At 50.5% G+C, this 23,699-nt stretch overlaps 1 protein-coding gene across 3 annotated transcripts in view; it reads left to right on the top strand.

Moving 5' to 3' along the window:
- Nucleotides 1-359: 359 nt before the first annotated feature.
- Nucleotides 360-23,699, top strand: part of ITPKB (inositol-trisphosphate 3-kinase B) — a 97,143-nt gene continuing 73,803 nt past the window's right edge. The window contains exons 1-3 of one of the 3 annotated variants that reach the window (XM_079912169.1): nt 360-633; nt 1,992-4,114; nt 11,402-11,589. In XM_079912169.1, the coding sequence (XP_079768295.1) occupies nt 2,204-4,114; nt 11,402-11,431 (1,941 nt within the window). In that variant the 5' untranslated portion in view covers nt 360-633; nt 1,992-2,203 and the 3' untranslated portion in view covers nt 11,432-11,589. Of the gene's footprint in view, nt 634-1,252; nt 1,394-1,991; nt 4,115-11,401; nt 11,590-23,699 lie in introns of those variants that run through there. The other 2 variants (XM_079912167.1, XM_079912168.1) reach the window with 2 other exon arrangements.

Here is a 23,699-nt window from a genome sequence, read left to right as displayed (position 1 = left end):
ATTAAAAACATTTTTCAAAAAATGTTTCATAAAGCTAGCCGTCAGCGAGGCTCACTGGAGGGTGTGGAAAATGGATCGTATATCTTTAACCCGCAGAAGTTAAAAGGTTTTTTTTTTTTTTTTGGTTGTTAGCTAACAATGGAAACTTTTTTTTTTAAGTGTTTCCCTCCCTCGGTCTTGCCAAGCAATAGAAAAAAAAGAAGAAAAGAAAAACTTGTTCCGCTGAGTTCAACCCCAGACAGGCTCACAACTTCCTTCCTGCTTTCCTCCCCCAAGCCCCCGCCTTTCTCCCTCCTCCCTCCTCCACCCCAAACCCCCCCGCCCCAACTTTTTTTTTTTAATCGCACATTGAACAAACACTGAAGTAGCAGGGAGCAGACACTGACAGGGGTAGTATCTCAACAGCCCACAAGGGCGTGCAGGGCCGGCCGGCGTCGCCACCGCCCGGATCTCCCGCCCCGGCCAAGGAGCTTTCCCTCTTTTTTCCCATTCCCCCCTTTTTTTTTGTCTTCCAAAAGAAGTGAGGAAACCATTTACGAGCTTTTTTACTTTTAAAGCCATCTTTCTCCTTCGAGGTCTGCTTCCCCGGGCCATGTAGTCTGCACAGGACGCGGGAATCTTGAGCAATTGTAGGTAAGTTTGGCGGCTTTTTAATGGTTCTCGCCTCCGAACCCTCTTTCCCCTCTCTCTCTGCTCTGGAGCGAATCTGAGGGTTCCGGGTTCTGAAAAGGCGCAGAGAGGTGGGCCAGGGAGACGGGCAAGGGGGTTTGATTGGGGAGGGTGGCGTGGGAGAAGCGAGTTTTCGGCGTTTCCCGTGCTCGCCTTCCGGGCCGCTGACTCCCCGCCGCCTACCTCGGCGCGCTGCAGGCGTCCACGGGCTCCGGCCGCCGGGCAGCCGGCTTGGCGCCGGGCGAGGCTGCCCAGGATGCGGAGAAGCCCTGCACTCGGCCGCGCCGCCTCCGGGCTTAGAGCGGGGCCCCGGGAGGTTTGCAGAGCCCGGGCTTCCGCCTGGCTGCAGCCATGCACACCCTGGAGTCCTTCCGAGTGGGCAAGGGTCCCGGAGCCCGCAGAGGCAGCCGCGTCCTCCGGCACAGGGTGTGCGGAGTGCGGACTCGCTGTCCGCGCGCGTACACACACACACACACACACACACACACACACACCCCTACGCGGGGGGCGACAGCGTGCGGGGGGGCGGCGTGTATTGGTTCCGGTACAGGGGACGAGCAGCGCCTCGGCCCCGGGCGCGCGCAGACGCACCCACACTCACAATACACACTTGTTTGGGGACTGGCGACAAAGCCAGTGCTGAAAAATGCCTAGGCTGCGGCCCCGCCGCGCGCCCAGGCCGTCGTAGGCCGAGGGACACAGCACCAAGGCCAGGGTCAGGAAGGTAAAAGGCAGGCACGCAGGGGGTCTTCCTAGATCCGGGCTCAGGCAGCGACCGGGGAAGGCAGGTCCAGCTCAGGTTCCCTCCGAGTCGGTCCCTGATGGCCAGAGAGGGTGGAGCGAGGAGATCCTGAAGCCCAAGGCGGGTGGGGGGAGCTGCCCCGTTATACCCGATGCAACCAGTGTTTGCAAAGCCGAGGGGACCCAGAAACGGTGGAGGGGGTGTCCTCACTCTCGGAGAGCTCGGAATCTGCCGCGCCCCGCACATAGCCCGCTTAGCAATCAAGTGGTTGTACAGTCCCCCGCCCGTCCGCGCGGCTCTGGAGGCAACTCTTAGAATTTGGAATTTGAAGGGACCTTCAAGCGCATCACAGTCTGGGGCGAAGGGTGGGAGCGCACTCGGAAAACACACCCACAACCTAGCTGGCGACCGAGGGCCCCCGGGGTTTGTGTCCTCGCCGTGCCGCACAGCCCCTGTAGATAAGATGTCCAGTGGCACCGATCCCCGACAGATTGGGGGATCCCAATCCCAGTCCTAGTCCCCTAGCCGTCCCCCGCACCCGCCCTCTAGGGTCCTGACTTTTCTCCTTGTGTCTCCACAGCGGCGCTGTTGTTTACGGAACTCGGTGGGGGCTGAGCCCGCGGTCTTGCCCCCCGCCCAACGCCCAGGCCATGCCACCCCATCCGCGCGCGGAGCCGCGGCCGCCGGGCCTCTGGGGCTGAGCCGGGAGCCGAGAGCCTCGGGAGGAGGAGGCGCCGGCGGCGGAGCCGGAACAGGAGCGGCGGCGGCGGGCAGCGCGGCGGACCCAGTACTATGGCTATGTACTGCTATGCACTCAACAGCCTGGTGATCATGAATAGCGCCAACCAGGTGAAGAGCGGCGGCGGCCCTCGGCCCAGCAGCAGCGAGACGCCCCCGCCGCCGAGGAGGGCCGTGTTGAGCCCCGGCAGCGTTTTCAGCCCCGGGAGTGGCTCCTCTTTCCTCTTCCCCGCAGCCGAGTCGTCGCCGGGGGAGCCCGGGAGCCCCCTGGGCTGGCGGAGTGGCCGGCGCAGGCTGAATAGTAGCAGCGGCAGCGGCAGCAGCGTGGGCAGCCCGAGTTGGGCGGGTCGCCTAAGAGGCGACGGGCAGCAGGTGGTGACCACCGGTACCCTCTCCCCTCCGGGGCCGGAGGAGGCCAAAAGGAAGCTTCGAATCCTACAGCGCGAGCTGCAGAACGTGCAGGTGAACCAGAAAGTGGGCATGTTCGAGGCACACATCCAGGCGCAGAGCTCCGCCGCTCAAGCGCCCCGCAGCCCGCGTTTGGGCAGGGCTCGATCGCCCTCCCCGTGCCCCTTCCGCAGCATCAGTCAGCCCCGAGGAAGGGTCCTGGCTCCGAGTGAGGGGCGGAGGACAAAGTCCTGGGGGGAACAATGTCCGGAGACTTCAGAGGCCGACTCCCGGAGAAGAGGAGGGACGCCCAGCCAACGCCTCTCGAAAGACAAAGAGGGAGTAGCACCTTTCCCCGGCCCTGCTGCCCCGGCAGGATCAGGGGCTCAGGGTCCAGGCGCTTCGGTGAAAATGAGAAAGCCGGTCCCGGCCGGACGCCACTGTGGCTCACCCATTGCTATGGAAGTTGACAAGGGGGTTTCTCCTCCTTTGGGAACTCAGAATTACCAAGCTCCCCCGTTGGGGCTGGTCGGAGTGAACATAACGATGGCCGCAGAAGTGGCAGCGAGAGCCACATCCACTGGGCCACACCATCCACAGGACCCAGCCCTCACTGAGCTGTCTGAGAGGGCCCGCGAGCTTGGGGGTGTGTACCCTCGAGAGGCCCTGTCCAAGAGTCAGGGGCAGTCTTTGGGCAGTGAGACAAGTCCGGCCCCAGAAAGGGGCGGGCCCCGCAGTGGAGAGCCCCCTGGGAAGGTGGGGAGAGGAAATCTGCCCGGTGGCATGCCGGGCTCCGGGGCGCCTGAAGCGGACAAAAGGCCAGAGGAGAGGACTGTGAACGCGCAGAGTCCAGCGGACTCCTCTGAGGCCCCGGGCTGGTTCAGGCAGCCCAGAGACTGGGGCTCAGTAGGCTCCGAGGGGACCCAGAGTGGGGCCCTAGTGGCCAGGGAGGCACGGCCGCGCTCCAACAGAGTGGATGAAGGGTCTGCGTCGCTGGGCTTGCTTGGGGGCAGCAGCTCAGCACAGCCAGGCCCGGGGGAATTGGAGGCGGGGATTCCCTCTGGCGGAATGCTGGAGCCTTTGCCCTGTTGGGAAGCAAAAGATCTGAAAGAACCTCAGTGCCTTCCTGGGGACAGGGTGGGTGTGCAGCCTGGGAGCTCCAGGGTTTGGCTGGGCTCCATGGAAGAAGCGGGTCTGGCCTGGACGTGTGTCACAGGGGTACAATCCGAGGGGACTTGGGGAAGCCAGCCTCAGGGCAGAGATGCTCACCCCAGCCCAGAGCAGCTCTCCCCAGATCAGAAGGACAAGCCTTCCGGGGGAGAGGCCTGCAGCCGAAGCAATATCCCTGCCGTCATCATTACAGACATGGGTGCCCAGGAGGATGGTGCCTTGGAGGAGGTGCAGGGAAGCCCTCTGGGCGGCCTGCCGCTGAGGAAACTGTCCTCTTCCTCTGCGTCTTCCACTGGCTTCTCCTCCTCCTATGAGGACTCGGAGGAGGACATCTCCAGTGACCCTGAGCGCTGCCTGGACCCCAACTCTGCCTTCCTGCATACCCTGGACCAGCAGAAGCCCAGAGTGGTAGGTCTTGCCCTGAGATTTTTCTAGAACTTGTGCTGCTTTCATGCCCACGTGTCCCTTTTTCTTACCTTCTACTGAGTCAGAAAGACTCTGACCAGGGCCCTGGGGCAGTCACAACTTATAATCCTCTCCAGGTGTGTTTGCTGGGGAAGTACCTAGGCACTGGCCATGCACTTTGTAGCTTGGACAGTGAACCGGAGTCATTTCTGTTGTTATTTCCATGTACATCTTAAAAGACATTTTTTAAGGTATCTCTGGTAGGTCACCACTCATTTTTGGGGAAGATAATATTCATGAGTGTTACCATAAAGCTTCCTGGTGAATCTCCAAAGATAGTGAACAGAGCTGCTGAGTGTAGCTTTTGTCTGATCAGGTGAAACACTTAATTCTGTGATTCATTTAGGCAGAGGAGAACTGACAAGGATGTCATCGAATTAACTCAGACTCTACTAATAGGCTAGGAAAATGAGTGACGTGATTCTGGAACAGGGCCCTGAAACCTGCAGATGTGGCATTGGCCGGTCTTTTGGGTGAACAATCACCTAGCCTTAGGAAATTGTCAGGACATTGCAATATTTGTGGGGCCAGCAGAAGATACAGTTCGATGTATGAATTAAAATGAAAACTAGGCTTTGAGCTAATCAGATAGTTTCTTTAATAACAGGATATTACATTACATTAGGTTGAATTGCATCTGGGTGATATCCCTAGGGTAGATATGTCCTCATGGATATGCTCATTGGCTGGTACAGGTACATTTCAAGTACGTTTTCAAGTGCATCTGTTGTGATTCAGCACACTGACATCTTGTTCTGGCTATGGCGGTAGACGGGTTTATTTCTGTACACAGTTCATCTCAGTCCTAGGCTGTTTTCACTCTTAGGAGGATCAGAGCATCGTATGAAAGATGTAAGAGTTGAAGCTAGCACTTCTGAAAAGGTCTGGACTTTCTCTTAGCTTTTCCAGAGTCTGGGGAATTTCCTAGTTCGGCGTGTAAGGGGTTCTTGTGCTACCTTGGGCGAAAGTCTGCATTTTATTGTAGTAGGTAGTCTTCCGATTTAATCTTGAATATCAAGTACTATTCGCTGTACCTCAATAACTTAAACCACAGCAACTGAGAACTTTATATTTCTACTCTACATGCTGCTCTAAGTTATTCTGGACTCCAAGGCATGTGTCTGTCATACTCCCACTTCAGAAATCACAGTCTGAATCTTTGTAGACCAGGCATTTCTTTTCATGAGACTCTGCCTTCTGCTGATGATGGGGAGGCAAATATGTACGCAGAATCTGGCCCCAATCAGCCTGGCATTTTGTGGCCAGCACAGGGCATCTGGCACGGGCACACCACCTTTAGAGGAGGGATGGTCCACCTGGAAGGGGACGGATGGTGGTGAAGGGCAGGTGGAAAATGCTTCTCACTGAAGGAATGGCTCAGGTTTCTCGGCCTTCTTGCCCACAATTAAAGGTCTATGAGATGGTCCTCTGTTCCAGTCCTCCCTTTGGCTTTTTATACCCTGGCGCGTAGCCAGCATAGCCAAGTTGTTTTAACTTGTTCTCCAACTTTCCATTTGCCCTTTCTAGTGGTGGATTAGCAGCTCCTACTGGCTGGCTCTCAAAGTATTTTGTGTGTCCCGATGTTTGAAAAGGGCTCTTGTCTGGAAGTGAGTTAAAGGGGAGATAAATAATGATAGATGACAATTTTCTTTTTTTCATTTGCCAGAGGGATGCCAGCTGAGAAACCAGAGGGTTGAGTGGTGTCAAGGTAGCGAACAGGTCCAGAGGTGGCAACGAGGCCTGCCTGTGGTCCAGCCTACCTCCCTTCTTTAAACAAGGTTTCAGACACCCACAGAGAAGGGCCAGGGAAAAAGTCCCTGCCAGCCTCGCTCTCTGGTCATGTGCGGCTGATAGGGAGTGTCTGTGGGGGAAGGGTGGGTAACCAACTGGAAATTATGGGATCCTAGGGACTTTTGAGCTTTTGGTTGATTGCTTGCACGATACGCTCAGTTTTCTTTTTCACATACAGATTGTTGCGGCGGAGCCTTATCTGTGACACCAAAACATCTGCTCCTTGAGTCAAAAATCACTTGAGTACCTGAGACTGATATTTTGTCTACAGAAGGCCAGACAACTTGATTGACGGGGCCTTTTGGCTTGGCTGTTCAGTGTTTTATAGATAAAACCCCAGCCGGCGCTGTTTGAGGCTCTACAGTATCGATACTCGGTCCTCTCCTCGGACTGTGCTGCTTCTGTCTACGCTGCAGCACCGCACTCAGGGGCCCCCGTCCTCACCCGTACGCACCCTCACACATACACTCCCAGCAGCCCGTTCACACACACAGGTTGGAAATTGCATGTTCAGCCTCCGGTCACACAACCAACCCCTGACCTTCAGACCCATACTGAGAACACTTTTTTAGTGTGCTGCTGTGTCTTTGAGCAGAGTTAGACCTTTCATGCCTCGTGTGCGCGGGCGGTTCTTTGCTTCTGCGGAGGCATGACTGTGTGACGAGGTGCGCGGCAGAGGTGACAGCCCCGCAAAGCCTGGAGCCTGGCTGCTGGGTTAGCTCTCCTGCTGTGTGGCCTCCCTGCCAGCTCATCACTGTGAGAAGTCCCAGCGCCAGTGTAGGGGAATTCGAAGATGTCCCTGTAGTTAAAAAACAAAGTGCAAAGCAGGTTGTTTGGAAATGCACTCTGAAACTTATTTAGCCATTTAGATTATGCAAATTCGCAGAGGCCTTTTTACTGAAAGGGAATGTGTTGAGAAGCGCCTCTGCTCATTTGCTTCCATGAGTAGGAGCTGTATGCAAAGTGCTTCAGGCCTTTCCTACAGCTCAGGCTTCAGATGTGCCTGTCTCTGAAATAGTGTTCCAGAGTTTTTGCTCCTCTGTGTCTGTTTGTAAAGGGGCAGGCGCTTGAAATTTGCTCACAAGTAGTTGTATCACGCGCTTTGCGTTCAATGGCTTAAATTCAGGCGTGTTCACATTTACGGTTTTCTGAGATCTGAACAGAAGCGAATTGCACTGAGGAAGAAGGGTGTTCTCTCTTGTTCTTTAAGACAACTAGAAATTAATCAACAGTTCTTGACCTCCCTGTGTTATGCCATTTAAAAGTAACTGGGCCATTGAAACACCAGGTTTAAAGTGCTAAATTAAAATAAGCATGCATCTTCCAAAAATAGGTTTTCTTGATTTAGTCCAAAGTTGTACTATCAATCATGTGTACAAAAACCAAAACAAAACGCTGGTCTAGTTACCTGGGGGACATTTAAGGAATTATAATACAAAATCCTTGCCTTCTTGGTGCTCACTATTTTTTCAGGGCCATTGGAATTTTGTTTCCTTTAGTTTTTTGTGTGTTGACTAGTTTTGTTGCCTTTTTTAAAGTAAAAAACTAACTAATATATATGGTAAAAAAATTCGAGCAGTTTAAAATGGTTTTATGTGGTTTTTAAAAGTGTGAAATTTTTATCTGAGGGTAAACCCAATTAAAATTTAAAAGCCTTAGAGGGATACTTACTTAAAAAACAAAAAGAAGAATATGGTGGTAAGTACTTTTAAGTGGGAAATTCTTATCTGGAAGAGAATATGGAAGGTCCAGATTTATCGGGTCACGAGTTCGGGTTGCATATGCTGTTTTCTTAAGATGGGGCACCCTTCCCCCTCAGGTGTGCAGCCAGGATCTTTCTGGAAAGGCTTCAGGACTTTTCAGATCTGGGAGGACCCCTAGTCATTTATGTGAGGTTCTGGGTGTTACCCTGATCTGTTTAAGAAGGAGGAAACCAAGACTCAGAGGGGCAAAGGGACCCAAGGGCTGCAGCTCTGGCTCAGATTCCTCCTTTTAAAATATGCATTCTGCGTGAGGGCGAGCTCATGGGGGCCTGTAGAGTTCTAACTCTCTGTGACTATGTAATTCCAGACATTTGATTCAAAACCTGCTGTATGTGAAGTACGTATCATGGTGTCTGGAAATGTGACAAGATTTCTTTGGTGTGGACCTTGGGCAGTCGAGGCCGAAACTGGGCACATTTAATTGTGTGCTTTTCCTTGAGATCCATTAATTATCTGCCTCTCATCTCTCTTAACTGGAAGAATGGTTCTTTGTAATTTCACATTGAAAAAGTATCATCAAAATAAATGAGTACAATACCCAAGATTCTCGTTAATGGTTAGACTGATTGATATTAGAGGCTGTGCTGGTAGGATGCCAGCACATTAACCTGACAAGTGAAAAATGCATTGTTCTCTGAGGGCTTCGGCCTCCTCAGATAGTTCAGTTTGGAAACTGAGGCTTTGCCTCTGCAGAGCCAAAACGTCACTTCAAAGACCTCGTTTTATCAAAGATAAAAGTAATTCATCCAGCTTGAATCCTTTCAAATAAAGGTGGGGCATAGAGAAAAAGAGAGATTGGTGTTGAGGCATCACAAAAACACAGCTCAAGATTTACCAGGCTTTTAGGTTTAACAAGAAAAAACATATTAAACTGGACGGCTTCTGCTTTTAGAGAAATGTATTTCAGGTGTTACAGAAAGCATTTTCAGAACTTTGCTTTTTAGCGCCAAATTGCTACCGAGCTACTTTTCTGATTTTGGTGGCACATGCCAGTTAAATGTAGTTACAGATTAGATGAGTTCTCTGTAGTTTATTTATATTCCTGGGAGCACTGATAACATTGTTTAGGCTTATTTTATTTTGTCGGGTTTCAATGTAGTTGTCTAAAGGCAGAATTTTAAAATATTTAATGGTAAGAGTTTTATATCTTGATTGAAAAAACTTGTAGACTTCAGGTCATCAGTGATTCAGGATTAACTCACGAACTCTTCTAAATTGTGTTGTGGACACACTGTCAGCATGGAAGGATCTATATATATATATATTTTTAATTTATTTAGGTTGCACCAGGTCTTAGTTGCGGCACTCGGGATCTTCAGTTGTGGCATGACAACTCTTAGTTGCAGCATGCATGCTGGATCTAGTTCCACGACCAGGAATCGAACCTGGGGCCCCTGCATTGGGAGCGTGGAGTCTTATTCACTGGACCACCAGGGAAGTCCTGGTCTATGGGTTTTGATAAGAGACGAGATCTTGGCATTGTAAGCTATACACATTGTTCCCTCCAGTCGGTGACAAATGTGCCTTGCAATGATTTTTTCCTGACTGGGTGGAATTGACGTTGTGAATGATGTATTTTTCATGAATTGGGAGCTCATTGTTTACAAATCGCAACAAACCCAACTGTGAACTCTCTTGTAACGTGAAAAGCCAGTTAGAGTGCCAACCTCCATTGTCTCATTGGAATATTTGGGATTTTGTATGTCCGGTTCTCTTGAGACTGTGTGCCCTCCTGTGGTTGCATACTGTTATCTTAGTTAACTAAGGAGTGTGGTACTACAGGTGGCCCCAACAACATGGAAACACTCAGCATTGTAGCATTCCCTCAGACCGATGGGTCCAGTCTGCTAGACTGTGGAGGCCACCCTGGGGGTCTGGAAGAATCTGGTCCAACCTGGTCCCATGATCCTGTAGTCAGACATGACTTACTGTAGTTCTGCCATCAACTATCTCGTTGTGGTTCCCCCAAGACACCTGGTCGTTCATTTTTCCAGGGATGTATTATTATTTTAAAGACAATTCAGGTCTCCTGGGCTAAAAGACACTATAGATATAAATATGATCTCATTAGGGAATTAGGCCTCTGTTCTTAGAATTTAAAAAATAACAATTTCTTTTCTGTAACCTACATAAGTATCATAATATAAATCTGAGTCTGGGAGAGGTTTTAGAACTCATTTTCTCCAATACCCACATTTTACAGGTGAGGAAAGCGAGGCCAGAGCGTATTCAATACAGTCATGTTTACATTTTTCTTTTCCCTTAAAAAACTTCATTAGTGGATAAAGTCCTTACTCACCTGGGGCGATCCACCTTGGCTTTAAACATAGGACGTGTTTTTAAAATGTTTGTTAAAGGAATGGATGAATGAATGAATGATAGACAGTAGCTCTGCGGCATTATCTACCCATAAAAGAACTGTCGAGTCATCCGGGAGAGGAGGAACAGAAAAAGGGAAAAAAGAACAATTAAGGCAGGCTCATTGCTTATTCCTGTGACCTTCCTGCCATAGGAGTAGGGGTGCCAGACTGGGGTTTAGGAGACCTGGGTGAAATCCCAGTCTGCACGTGGCCTGCAAGCCCTCTGAAAAATGGAGAGAGGAGGCATGACCTCACGGGGTGGGGGATGAGAGTTCAGGGACGCAGTGTTCTAAACGTGCCTCGGATGGCTCCTGGCACATGGCACAGGCTCAATCAATGTTAGTGGAGGTGGAATTAGGAGACATCTTAAGTACTGGTGAGGCAGTGTCTGTCTGGAAAATTCACGGGGTCCCTGGGAAGAAATGCTTGGTAGCAACTCTGGGATTTTGTTGAGGTGCCACTTTCACCCAGTACCGTCCTGGAAGATGATTCTGCCTCACCCAATAAGGCTGCAATGAAATGGATTTCTCAAAGACCGGTATTCGCAGGCTACCCGTGAATTCACACGCTATTGTGGGACCACAACAGCTTCCTGAAGTGTATTTCATGGAACATTGAGAAGAAGGCTGGTCTTACCCTCTGTCTCTGTTTCCTAGTGTAGTTTCCTTTGGTTCAGTTATGGGGCTGGGGCTCAAAGACCAATACAAGCCTCAGGGAACAAGGTCAGTGACGATACCTTCTCACAGTGTGTGTGCAGGGAAGACCGCTCTGCATGGGAAGGCAGGGCCCTCCAGGCTTTCTCTGATGAGGAATGATTTATGATCATCATTTCCCTGGTAAGCCAAGACGCGCAGGCTTTTGACTAACTTGTCTGGTGTGTTTCTCAGCAGTTCCATTAAGAATTCACTCCTAGGGCTTCCCTGGTGGCGCAGTGGTTGAGAGTCCGCCTGCCGATGCAGGGGACATGGGTTCGTTTCCCCGTCTGGGAAGATCCCACATGCCGCGGAGCGGCTGGGCCCGTGAGCCATGGCTGCTGAGCCTGTGTGTCCGGAGCCTGTGCTCCACAGCGTGAGAGGCCACAACAGCGAGAGGCCTGCGTACCGCAAAAAAAAAAAAAAAAAAAAAAAAAACGCAAAAAAAAAGAATTCACTCCTAGAGATCTGATCTTTCCCCTCCATTGAGCTTTACTTGGGCATTTTATTTACTTGATATCACTTTATGGAAACCCATTCAACAAAAGGTATCTCTTCAGGCCGCTAGTCAATACTACATGTTTTATTTCCTGAAATGTGTATTTCTATTTTGCTCCAAACCAGCTGATAAGTTTTATAAGTAACCAAAAGTAGGAGCTGCAGACAGTAAAAGTGGTGAAAGTGGCACCTCAACAAAATCCTAGAGTTGCTACCAAGAATTTCTTCCAAGGGACCCAACGAATTTTCCAGACAGTAAGCAAAAGCGGGATGAACCTCTGCAGTTCATATGTATGTATGATTTGATGGGGTGGGGGGAGCGTGGAGGGGGAGTATACTTGTTGTACACTCTAAGTATACTTGTTGTTTTTTATGTTTTTATTTTCCCATCTCAGAATGAGTAGGAAAAAACTTCTCATTCGACCTGGTGGTAACCAGTATTCAACTGAAGAGACTCCACCCTCTTGAAGGTCACTGTTATCCTGTGAATCTAGCATTTTAACTTTGTGGTAAGATTCTGGGTAGAAAGGGAAAATAAAATGATACAGCATCTCAGACAAAGACATTGAGATCATTTCCATTGACCTGGTGACTAAGATTAGGGTTCGCCTAACCCAGAGATGATGTATGTATTGTGAGGCCCGGTAAGACTCTGTCCTTGGAGAGCTTGCCGAAAGGGTGGTCTGGTCCATTCGCTCATGTTTATAAAATTGGTCTTAATGCATCCGGAGGGCAGGAATGAGGTACTTTGGCCTTGGGCTTTGGGGGCTGTGACAGTTGTTTTCTTTCTTTACCCTTCTTAATGGGTCCTCTGCATCCTGCCCCCCCATTCCATTTAATCAGGAGAAATAAACTGATTGTTTATTGTTCTTCCAAGAAGAAGCTGTAATACATTTTATATTAGCAGTGCTTAATATTTTCATTCACTATGGGGAGTCTTCCGTGTGCCCCGGGACGGAGGGATTTGCCATCCACCGGCTCACCTGGCAACTTCTCTTGGTATGCTGAGAGTTGGTGGGACCCCGGCAGTTACCGGGGAGGTCCCTGCACCCCCAGGCGGTTCCCAGCGAGTGTTTTTCCAATTGCACTGACATTCTTTCCAGGCTCAGCTCAATTTGTTTTCTTCTTCTCTATGGTAATTGATGACTGGGTCGTAAAATGTATAATTCAGCAGGATCTTGTGTTAAGTGCTTCTTCCACAGTCGTGCAGGAGCTGGTGTTTGGCTAATCCTCTGCTATACATGGGTGTGTAAGATTTTCTTTTTGCAAGTTAGCTATCTGGAGAGTAGGTTTAATACAATACATCTCATAACTATGGGGAAAGGAGACCGGCTGGGGTATGGAGAGGAACTCAGGGAGTATCACTTCTGTAATCCTTATCTAACCTGAATCTATTAGCAGGAAACTGAAAAGGCCTGTGTATGACAATGAGATAAACAGTTTAATCTATTAACAATGTCAAGTGGAAAATCCAGCCGCAGCCAGTAACTTAAGAAATGGCTAGGAGGTTTTGTTGGAACAGCAGATCCTGAGACCCAGGTTGCTGAGCCAAGGGTAGGAAAATTGGTTGCTGTATGTTCAAACTGGGAGGTTGGGAAGACACTGGTTTGAGAAACTACTGAAAAATCCTTACGGATACAAAAATATGCTAACGTAGGGGACATTTTGAATGCGTTATAATTGATATTTTAGTCTGTATGAGGCCATTGAAACCTTTTCCTCCTCTTCACCATTGTCATCATCATTGTCACAGCATTTAAGTACTCATTAGTATTCAGCATCTTGCTAATTCCAAGTAATTTAGGACATGTAAGACCTTCTCTGAGAACTTTCCTGGGCATACTCTAGGAGTGCAGTGTGCTGGAAAGACTAGGACTCTCAGATTCGGTGCTTGGCCTCTTTGGGCTTTGGTGTCCTCATCTGTAAAATGGGTGCATCGATAATCTTCCTACATCATGTGGACTTTGTGAGTCTTAAATGAGATCGTGTTTGTAGAGTCATTTTGAGAGTGTATTCTTTCCTGCTTAAATTTTTTTTTCACGCGTACTATGATGTTGCCTTTTTCCCCCAGATTTTCTCTTGATTTCTACAGTACTCATCTGTTTATTTCTGTCATGCACACTCTAAGTATACTTGTTGTTTTTTAATAAACAGTGATCTATTTTATTTTTGTAATTGACGTGTAATATTGCCTTATAATATTATATTAGTTTCAGGTGTACAACTGTGACGTTGTTTTTAAAGCTTTCCCAGAAGAGGATGGACCAGGGCAATCACTGCACCAGTGCAAGATAGTCCCACATCTGTGTTGCTGAAAGAGAAATGGCTAAGGACTCTGTCAGAAACAACCTCTATGTCCACAGCAGAGCCAGTTCTGACGTGGGCGTGGCAGTGGGCCCGGGGAGCAGGGATGAGTAGACGTTCGGAATTACATCCTATTTCCACACGGCAGCTGCTCAGTAGCGCCGCCTCCTGCCCAAGGGACCATCGAAGCCAGTGCTGACTGTGGACGAAGCCTCATGCCCCTGTGGTTTGCTAACTGGTCCTTGGAGATGCGAATGGGATGGACCTGAGGAAAGGCTGGAGGGAGCGAGGAGGGGCCACAGAGCAGGGGTCTGGTGTTCCTGGAGCAGGTCTGTCAGCTCCTGGATAATTGAGAGCAGACTCCGCTCCATCCAGAGTCCGAGGGAGCATTGATTTTTCCAATACCGAGTTGTGGTTTTCCCTTCCGTGTCCTGGAAAGTGAAAGGGAGGAATTCGGCAGTCTTGGGTTTTTTTAAAGCAGACATTACATTCAGCAGCTGTTTCCTGGGCACTTCCTAAGTATGGCCGGGCCCTGGGCTAGATCCCGAAACCCTTTCACAGGGCTGGACCTCCCTTCTGGTGGCTGCCCACGTTGAGAGGCGGACGTGGCACCCCCATGGCTGCCAAGCAGCAGGCATTTATCCACCGCCTCTGTCTGCAGATACCTGTGCTTCGGAGAATTGCTTAATTGGTGTTTTCCCTGTCCTTGGGGATGTACCCTCTAAGGCAGAGCGGATGCCAACAGACAGACTTGAGATTTGTGAAACTCAAGAACAAGTTGTCTGGCCATTAAACGAGCACATTCATTAAATATGAGTTGATAAATAATGAACAGTGTTGGCGTGGGAAATGCAGGAGGCTTCAGTGCGTGTCGTGGAACAGGGAGTAGGGGAATTGAATTTGGGCGACAGCCACTGAAGACAGTCAAGGCCTTGAGGGGTTTGCTGCCTCTGTTAGAAGTGGTCAAGCAAAGGGACTATTCTGGATCCAAAGACTCTGCGAGGTTGGAAGGGAAGAGGGCACGCCCCTCCCTCCGCAAGCCTTAACGCCCTGCGTTGAACACCACACAAATTGATGCTCAGCAGATAAAGGATGTAGTGCTTGGACGGCTAAAATGGGGCCTCGGGAGAACCCCCATCCCCACCCCAATCGACCAGAGGGACATGGTCAGGAAAACTTGGGAAGGACTTCTGCTCAGTGAGTGTCTGCTCAGACTGAAGCTTTGGAAGAGCCCTGGGGGTGGCTGGGCTGGGGGTTGTGTAGACCCTTCCAGGGAGAGAGCCCTGTTGTGGCGTCAGGACAGTCCTGGGTTTGAGTCTAAGCTCTGCCACTTCCTGACTGTGTGACCCTAGAGAAAGGTTTTACCTTTCTGTCCCTCAGTTTCACCATCCGTGCAGTGGGGCTAATACCAGCCGTAAGGTTGTGAGCCTTAAACGAGGTCATGTGTGAAGTGCCTGGCACAGCGACTGGACATACTATAAATGCTCAATAAACAGCAACTACGAGGACTTAGAGGCAGCCGTGCTCTCGTTGCTGAGCGTATTATGCTGAACCTGCAATGTCCACCATTCTCTTTGTTTAGGTGAAAGTGACGAGGGTAACCAAGGGAGTATTGCTTGCTGGTGCCCTTCTTCCCCTAGCAGAAAAAATGGGGCCTGGGGGGCTCTTTGATGCTGAGGTTAGTAGGAGGTCTGTGCTAGAGTGGGGAGGAAGTGAGAGGGTCTGCTGGAGAGGGGGCTCCGGCCAGCCACACCTGAAGCCACGCCCTCACTCCAACCCAGACCTCGGCAGGGACTTCACTTCTTTGAGCCTTGGTTTCTTCATTTCCCATGTGAGGGTGACAACCCTCTGTCACGCGCTGTTGTGAAGATGAACTGAGACCGTGCGGCCCGAGGACCTGGCACAGAACAGGCAGGGATAGAGGCAGCCCCTCTTCTGCACCTGCACCCCCCAGTTGTGACGCTAACTTGCCTTCACTGAGTGGCCTCAGCCACCTCATCCCAAAGTGCAGTTACTTGTCAAGGATGATGACAAAATAGGCAGCAGGACTTATTTTTCCAAGAAGGTTTCTCAGTTGCAGGAGAGGCCTCACTTTGTCACCAGGGCTCAGAGCTTCAAGTTTAAAAAACAATCCATTTTATTCAGTAGCTTGGCAAGAGGTGTCAGGTTACTCACCGGGGACCAGCCTCTTTTTATGCTGTTTTGGAGGTGGAAACTGGCTGAGGTCACCCAGGCCCGGGAGGCCCAGCCTTTGCAGGTGAGGAAGCCTCCATCTCTTCTCTCCCCTCCCCTCACGCCTCTGCTTTCTCGGTGTGTCTTTTAGAGTCACCATTGCTCTTAAGAGAGAGAATGAAATAGACATACATGTGTATGAGAAACATCACCGCTTTGTGTAGCTGTGGCTCTTCCTGCCAGGGAGGTCTTTGAACTTGTACGTGATTTCACTGGCCTTCATTGCTTTCCTGTGCTGTGTCTGGTGGCGGGCTGGACACATGCTTATGAAGATGTTTCTTATTCTCTTAGAATAAGGAGTTGCTTTCTTCCACTGCAGACCCAGTTGAGGTCTTGAGGCTGGTGGTCTCCGCAGCACGCTTTGCACACCCCAAAGGAGAGTGAGCAAAGGAGAGCCTGCCCAACGCTTCCTAGCCACACGGCTGCTTTTTGCCTTTGTTCTGGCTGAGCAGACCCGGCCTGCTGGCCTGTTCTCAGGGCTGGGAGGGTGGACGGTTGTACGGAGGGAGAACGCAGTCAGGCGGCCGGGCTCAGCTGGACTGACCTGGGCATACCAGCATGCTTCGGAGTTCCAGGAGGGCCTGTGGGAGTCTGTGCAGACTCTGGCAGGAGCTGGGGCTCTGTGGCCACAAGTCCCCGCCGAGCAGCACAGACTGTTCCGGGGCCAGACATCACCATAGCCTTGGGCGCCCTGCCTGCTAAACACGGGCTTCTACTTTGCTGCACACTCGATGTGTGATGTGGAAATCCCTCTTTCCTTCTTGGCTGTAATATGGGGTGGCAGCCTGTGGTGTGCACCCTTGGGGTTCGCATCCTTCCTGTCTGCCCCTGGTCCACGCTCACCTTCCCACCCCAAGACGGCCACTAGGCATCCGGGCAGAGTTTCCAGGCCCTAAACTGTTGGGTCCTTCACGTGACGTTACTGGGCCATGCACCTTTCTGGAGAGATGGGTCTCAGGGCTGGCCTGTGCTAACATCCCCCCTCCCCCGAGCCCCAGTCTCTTCCTGTCCTTTGCAGGGATGGAGGGGCTGATGTCTGGAAGGAATGAAACCACGAAAGGAACTTGTTAGTATGTGGCAGCCTTGACCTCAGAGGTGGTCTGGAGACTGAGTGCACAGGACAGTAACTCCCTATTGCCCGGACCTGGAAATATACACAGGACGGTAATTAGTTTCCATCCCAGGCTAAAGCCATATGGAGCAGCGTCTGGGATGCTGTTTACATTGCGGTATCAGACTGCACATCAAAAATCAGCCCGCTCCCTCCGGAGAGCCGCCTGCCGCCTCACTGTGGGCCGGCTGCTGGTTCACGCTGAGAAGCCGAACAGTCTTGCAGGTCAGAGGTTCTTCCTGGCATCCTTTCTTTGGCATTCTGCACTGGCCTAGATTTTCTGATCTGTCACCATTGGCCTCAAGTACCACATCCCCAGGGGAAGGCAGGAGTGTCTCACCAGGAGCTGCAGAGGAAGGGAGCTGGCCCTAAGGGTCGAGGCGGGTGAGCCTGGCGGGAAGTGCCCTGAATGTCCCAGGTGGCACACTGCTGGGGATCATTAGCTTGACCTCCGACCGTGGTTTGCAGACCTGTTACGCTGACTTTGGAAATAAGATTTCAGGAATTTCAGAAAATAGTTCAGTATGACTCCATGACCAGGTATTGTAAAAGAGGATGTAAGTCCCGAGTAGAGGTTTTGCAAAGTCAGCTGCACGAAGGATGGGATGGAGGGGATCCAGCTCAGCAACATTTCTTATGAAATTCGCCGGGAGTTATAATGTTAACAAAAATTCAGCGTGCATTAGCTGGCGGTGCAGCTGTTACAAACGCCCAGCAGTCTCAGGCCGCACAACAATAATCAAATAACAGTGGCTAGGATTTCAGAAGTATCTGTTCTGTGCCAGGCACGTTCCATAAGTTACGTCATTCAATTTCTGTAAGGTGTATATTACCTTCCTCCTTTTACAGCGAGCAGACTAGGGATCAGGCAGATGAGGTTGCCAGTCCCAGGGGCACAGCTGGGCATCGGCAGGGCTGCGATCTGAGCTCATGGGTATCTCCCAGCTCCCTGCTCCTTCCGTTGTCTGTCACCTGGAGGAGAGAGGAAGGGGATGGAGCTCTGTGCAGAGGGATGCTGAGTGTAGTTCTGGGCTCCGTGCTTTAGGAATATGGGGACTAATTGTACTGAGTGCAGAGGAAGATGCTGGGCTGACGAGCGGTCTGCACCACAGGCCTTGGAGATGGTTGCGGGAACTAGAGTTGCTTGTTGCCGCGGACATATTACATCTGGAGGGGGGCAGGAGAGTTGCCTTCACATGGTTGCCTTGGAGTAGCATTTTAGTCTGGTGCAAGATCAGTTTTCTGTTCACAGGGGTGGAACTGAGAGGGGATTCTTTTCCTTCTAAATCAATGGGCCTTTGTACGGAAACACAGATCGGCAGATGGAACCGCAGCAGAAGCGAGCTTCTGGAGCTGCCTCTCGGCCCCCGGCCTGGTGGAGTGGAAAAGTGGAGAACTCCTAACCCAAAAGGGCAGTGAAAAGTGAAAGCTCCTCACTGCTCGGACAGAGCTGGGCTGTGAGCCCCTCACCGTGGCGGGAGGGGAGGGCATCAGGCATTCGTCCTGCAGCCCCCAGGGGCCCTGGGGACTCACCTGCCCCCTCCCATAGGAGAGAGAGGGCAGTGCTGCCCGAGGACAGGGGTCCCCGCAGAGCAATGATGTATACGTGTCCCGTTTCCTCAGGCCACCCAGAGGGGCGTCACAGGTCTCTTCGTTTCATGGGTCCCTGGATTCAGTTATACGGCACAGCCCCAGGCATTCTGGCTCCTTTCAAATGGCACAGGTGAAAGCCTGTCCTGGGTTTATATTTCAGACACAGTATTAGCACCTCACTTGGAAGTGGGTGCATCAGGTTGCATCACCTGCCTACAGACTTCAGATAAATTAGGAGACACTGGATGAGCTAAGGGAGGAAGTTTATTCCAAAGGGGCAGGTAGCCGGGAGGCCCAGGCTTCCCATAGGATGGTTGCCTCGGGGCTCCTGATCTACAAGAAGAGACTTTTCTGTGCATAGCCTCAGTGGGCAGAGCTGAGACCTGAGGGTGTGAGCTCCGAGGATGCCGTGCGTCTCCTTAGAGAGGAGCACAGCACCGTCACCACGTGAAGGTGACCTCCGCTGAGCACCATGTAGGGGCCACGTGGGGCAGCGAGCAGTGCCACAGGGCAAAGGCAGGCCGGGGCGGAGGGACCGCCAGCCTCTCACGGGGTCCCTCAGCTTGTCAGTTGGGATTCTCAGCCTCGGCGTGGCCTTCTGAGACTCTGAAGAAAGTCTCACTTTTAGGAGGGGACATCTAGGTGGTTTCCAGTTTTTGGTTCTTTAGATAGAGCTGCTGCGAACCTTCACGTACAGGTGTTTGTGAGACCATAAGCTCTCATTTCTCTGAGCTGAATGTCCAGGAATGCAGGCGCTGGGCCATAGGCTGTTGCATATTTATTACGTTTTTAAAAGAAACTGCAAAGCTGTTTCCAGAGTGCCCACACCCTTGTACGTTCCCACCAGCAGTGATGCCGTTTCCCCGCATCCTCGCCAGCACGTGGTGGTGGTACTAGTTTTTATTCTAGCCACTCTGATAGCTATGCAGGGCTGTCTCTTTGTGGCCTGATGGTGTTCAACATCTTCCCATGTGCTTATTTGCCATCTGTATACCCTCTTCGGTGAAATCACCTGACTTAGAAAAATAAAAAAATTCCACAGAGCTGCTGTGAAACCATGGGCAGGGGTCAAAAGCCTTGGGCATTGGTACCCCGCCCCCGCATGAGCTTCCCCTCTCAGGGCTTCAGGTTGGGGGTGATTGGTCGTCTCTGAGGTCCCTTCATGCCCCCAAGCTTCTCTGACTCCAAAATAGCGTGGTGACCTAGAGCAGCGCCTCCTTGGCGGGACCGCGGTGTGCAGGAGGGAGGTCCCGGGCGTCCGCACCCACACACCGTCAGCTCTTGTGTCCTCAGGATCCCGCCCAGGCTGACTCATGGGTGCTATATTTAAGGAAAGGTGTCGTTGGGCCTGGAAATAAAAGGAAAAACAAAGGAAGAACTGTCGAGTGTCTCCGTGCCCCCTCTGGGCCTCCTGGAAGGCTGCGGCCCAGCAGGCCCGCGGCCCCCAGATGCTCCTTTCCTCTGCGTCTCCTCAGCGGGGCCTGTGCTGTGCGGTTTAGTTTTGCAACAGGATCATGCTGAAGGTCCCAGCAGTGCTTCCCTTTTTATGTTAATTAAACAAAAAATGTGTCTGTGTCATTTAAAACGGCTAAGGACAGTGGTGGCTGAAGTCACTTTTCAGGGTGCACTGAAGTCACTTTTCAGGGTGCACTGACTCGCACCCTCTCAGCCTCCGCTGCTTGGCAGTGTTGTTGATTTTTCTCCTCTTGCCTCCTGTGTCAGGAGTAGGGGCAGCCGGAAGTGGTCTTGAGTGTTAATGGAATTGCTACCAGTTTGAGGGCCTGCTGGAGGGTTTGGTCTCCACTGGGAAGCAGGGTAGATGACATTTGCTTAAGAATGTATTTATTTTTGTTCTTCTGCCTAATGATGTATATGGGACTTTACAGCGCGTGAGATAAGCATCCTTGATCTTAGCGTCAGTGAGTCATAAATGAAAAGACATGGTTGTTTCTCCCTCGGTATAATGAAGTATAATATTTGCAAAATCTCCTTTGGTGAAATTGTACAAACAATCTATCATAAAGAACGACTTGTTTTCTGTGTGGGCTTAGAGGAGTTTCGGAAAAAGAGCAGAGGAGTGTCCCTTGAGCCCGGCCCGGGCGGTGGAGATAGTCTCCTGAACGTAGATGGTCACGGGCTTTTCCCCGTGGCCCGTTAGAATATTCCAGCACATTGTAGTGGTCATTTGATTGGGTCCAAGACCAAAGATAGAGCTGAATCACATGATGGTTTGGTTCAGAATACTTTTCTGGTTTGGTACTTTTTGAAAATCTAGGTTTATTTCTGGTTTGAACTTGTTCAATAGAGTTAAGAAAGAAAAAAAAACTCTCTTGTTACGTTCCTCGTTCAAATTAAAATTTTATATTTGCACTTGGTTTGAGGTTGAATAAATCAAACGTATTATGGCTATTGGTGAGAAGTTCATTTTGATTCAAGTCACTTCTCCAGGTAGCATCACTGTTATAAAACTCATTTCCCATGAACTTGCATTCTTCCAGGATGGTGTGTGTGTTGACCTCATTTCTTAAATATTCTGGATAATGAGAGTTACTATACTTGCATTAGTACTTTGCAATGAACTAGAAGTAATGAAATACTTAACATTAAAACCAGCAGAGGTTTTGCTAAATGCAGAGACTTGGTTTTCTTGGGACCGGGCGGAGGGTTTTATCTACTGTTTGCAACTAGCTAACTTTCAGGGAAGGGTGAACTAACTCTTTATTCCTACGGCCCACAAACATTTATGTGGACTGCATCCAAGTTGTGCTGACAGGTAGGGATCTGTATATTAGTGAAGCTTAGTTCCGACCCTCTAGGAATTTTCAGTTCAATCGAGGAGGCAAATGACAGTACCTAACATCTGTCATGCGTTTATTTATTTCATTTTTTTGTTTTGTTTTGTCTTTTGGTTTTTATGGCCATGCCACGCAGCATGTGGGAACTTAGTCCCCTGACCAGGGATCGAACCCGTGCTCCCTGCAGTGGAAGCTCGGAGTCTTAACCACTGGACCGCCAGGGAAGTCCCTATTACGCATTTATTATGTGGTGGGCATTGAATGAGGAGTTAAGTGACCTGCCTAAAATCACAGTAGTAGAAGAGTCAGAGTATGAATCCAGACATTCTTATTCTAGAATAAGTTTTCTCAACTTTGGCACTATTGACATTTTGGGCCAGATATATATATATAGTTTGGGGGACTGTTCTGTGCACTGTAGGGTGTTTAACAGTATCCCTGACCAATAGCACTCCCTCAGGTTGTGTCAACCCAAAATATCTTCAGCCATTGCCAGATGTCCCCCGAGGGGCCAATCACCTCTGGTTGAGCCACTGCTCTAGAGCTTGTCCTAGTAACCATGGCTCTATATTGCCTACCCAGGTAATAAGTGCTTAGCACAGTATCCATGTGTTTAGAACGATAAGTCCATGCAGAGTCCTGTCGGAAGCAGAGGACAGATGCCACTCTATCTGGGGGTCATTGGGAAGAGAAGTCTCCAAGATAGTGCTGTTTGAGTTCAATTTTGGAGGAATTCACTTAGGTGGAGAAAGGGGAAGGATATTCGTAGTAGAAGGACCCACAGGCACAAAAGCATGAAAGCGTGAGAAGACAAGGCGGGTTTAAGGGATGACCGTTCACTCTAGACCCTTCACTTCCCTCTCTTGATGTTGTCTTGTTTCCTTAGCATCAGGCTGTGTTCACAGCAGCCGTATAATTCTTACTTTCAATCAAAGGTGTTGTATCAGTCAGGATGAGCTAGGTTTTGTTGCATAACAACCTCGCAGTCAGCGGTTTAAAACATCAAACGTTTGTTTCTTGCTCATGCCTCCTGCCTGATCTGGGTCAGCTGTGGGCTCTACTGCTTGTCGTCTTCACTCTGTGACCCAGGCTGGTGGTGCAGCCACTGTCTGGAACGCTGCTGGGCACCAGGGCAGAGGGAACGAGAATGTGGCATATCCCATCCTGGCTCGAAAAACTTCAGCCCAGAAGTAGCATCTATCACTTCTGCTCATATTTAATTGGCCGAGCGAGTCTCATGTCCTCAACTTTAAGGCGACAGGGGATTCGAGTCCTACCACGTGCCCGGGGAAAGAACCGGAAGTGTGCTGGAGACAGCACTCACGTCTACCACAGGTGTCAAAGGTCTTCACCTGGGATGCGCGACCACGGACACCTCATCCTCTCTTTGAGGGCCTCCTAGCTTGGCTTTCAGTGATGGCCTATTGCCAAAGCCAGTGTGAAATCGCTGAGCAAAAAGAGAAAATTAAACTATTAAGATTCCAAAAAATTTTAATACTCTGAATAAGCCAGAGAGGTCCTTGTGGGTTAGGACCAAGTCACAGGCCCTCATTTTAGAGTTTGGACGTTGGGGGTGGGAGTGGGAGGAAGGAGTGGAGAAAATAAGACCTGGATGCCGTAGGTTGTTTTATGGAAGTGGGCGTAGTTGTTCAGGACACTGGTAGTTATCTCAACACCCACCCAGGAGGCTTTCCCTGGCTGGTCCTGTAGTAAGTAGAACAGCTTTCAAGCCCGAGCCAAGTAGCAAGATGGTGTCCTTTGTGGACTGTAAATTTATGGGGCTGTTCTGAGACAGAAGGAAGCCCTGGACGAGAGCAGGAGCCACCGAGAGCATTTGGGATGATTTTAGAAAGTCTCAACCGTTGCCTTATAAATAACCCAGGAGCATTTTCCTTGCTGGAAACTCGCTCAGACCGCGCCTCTGTCCCAGGCCCTGGGGTGAGGAGATAGAGACAGAGGCTGGCTGCAGTGGATCTAAAATGGGAAAAAACCGGAAACCTGTGGGGAGGATGCAGTCCTTGTCACCCCTAGGCAGAGGGGGCACAGAGGTCTTAGAAAAATAGAAATAAAGATAGCAATCGTTGGCCACTTCCCTCCCCAATGAAGTGCTCTCTCCAAACCTGGTTTCCACTCTGTTTCCAAACTGTTTCTCCCCGTGGTGTGTAGGGAGACAGGGCAAGTGAGGTGGACAGAAATGGGGAGGGCGGGGGCGACACACAGGCATCGACCCACAGGGAGACAGGATGAGTCACAATCTGGGAACTTGGAGGTAGGGACTCCAGGCACCAGAAGAGCTGAGAACAGCAAGCTAGGTCCAGAGTCTCCTTACCTCTGGGGTCTTGCTGGAGCGTGTGTGAGTGTGAGCGTGAGTGTGAGTGTGTGTGCGCGC

This window comes from Stenella coeruleoalba (assembly GCF_951394435.1).
Source record: "Stenella coeruleoalba genome assembly, chromosome: 1".
NCBI lineage: Eukaryota > Metazoa > Chordata > Mammalia > Artiodactyla > Delphinidae > Stenella > Stenella coeruleoalba.
This window is presented reverse-complemented; position numbering and strand designations above follow the sequence as displayed.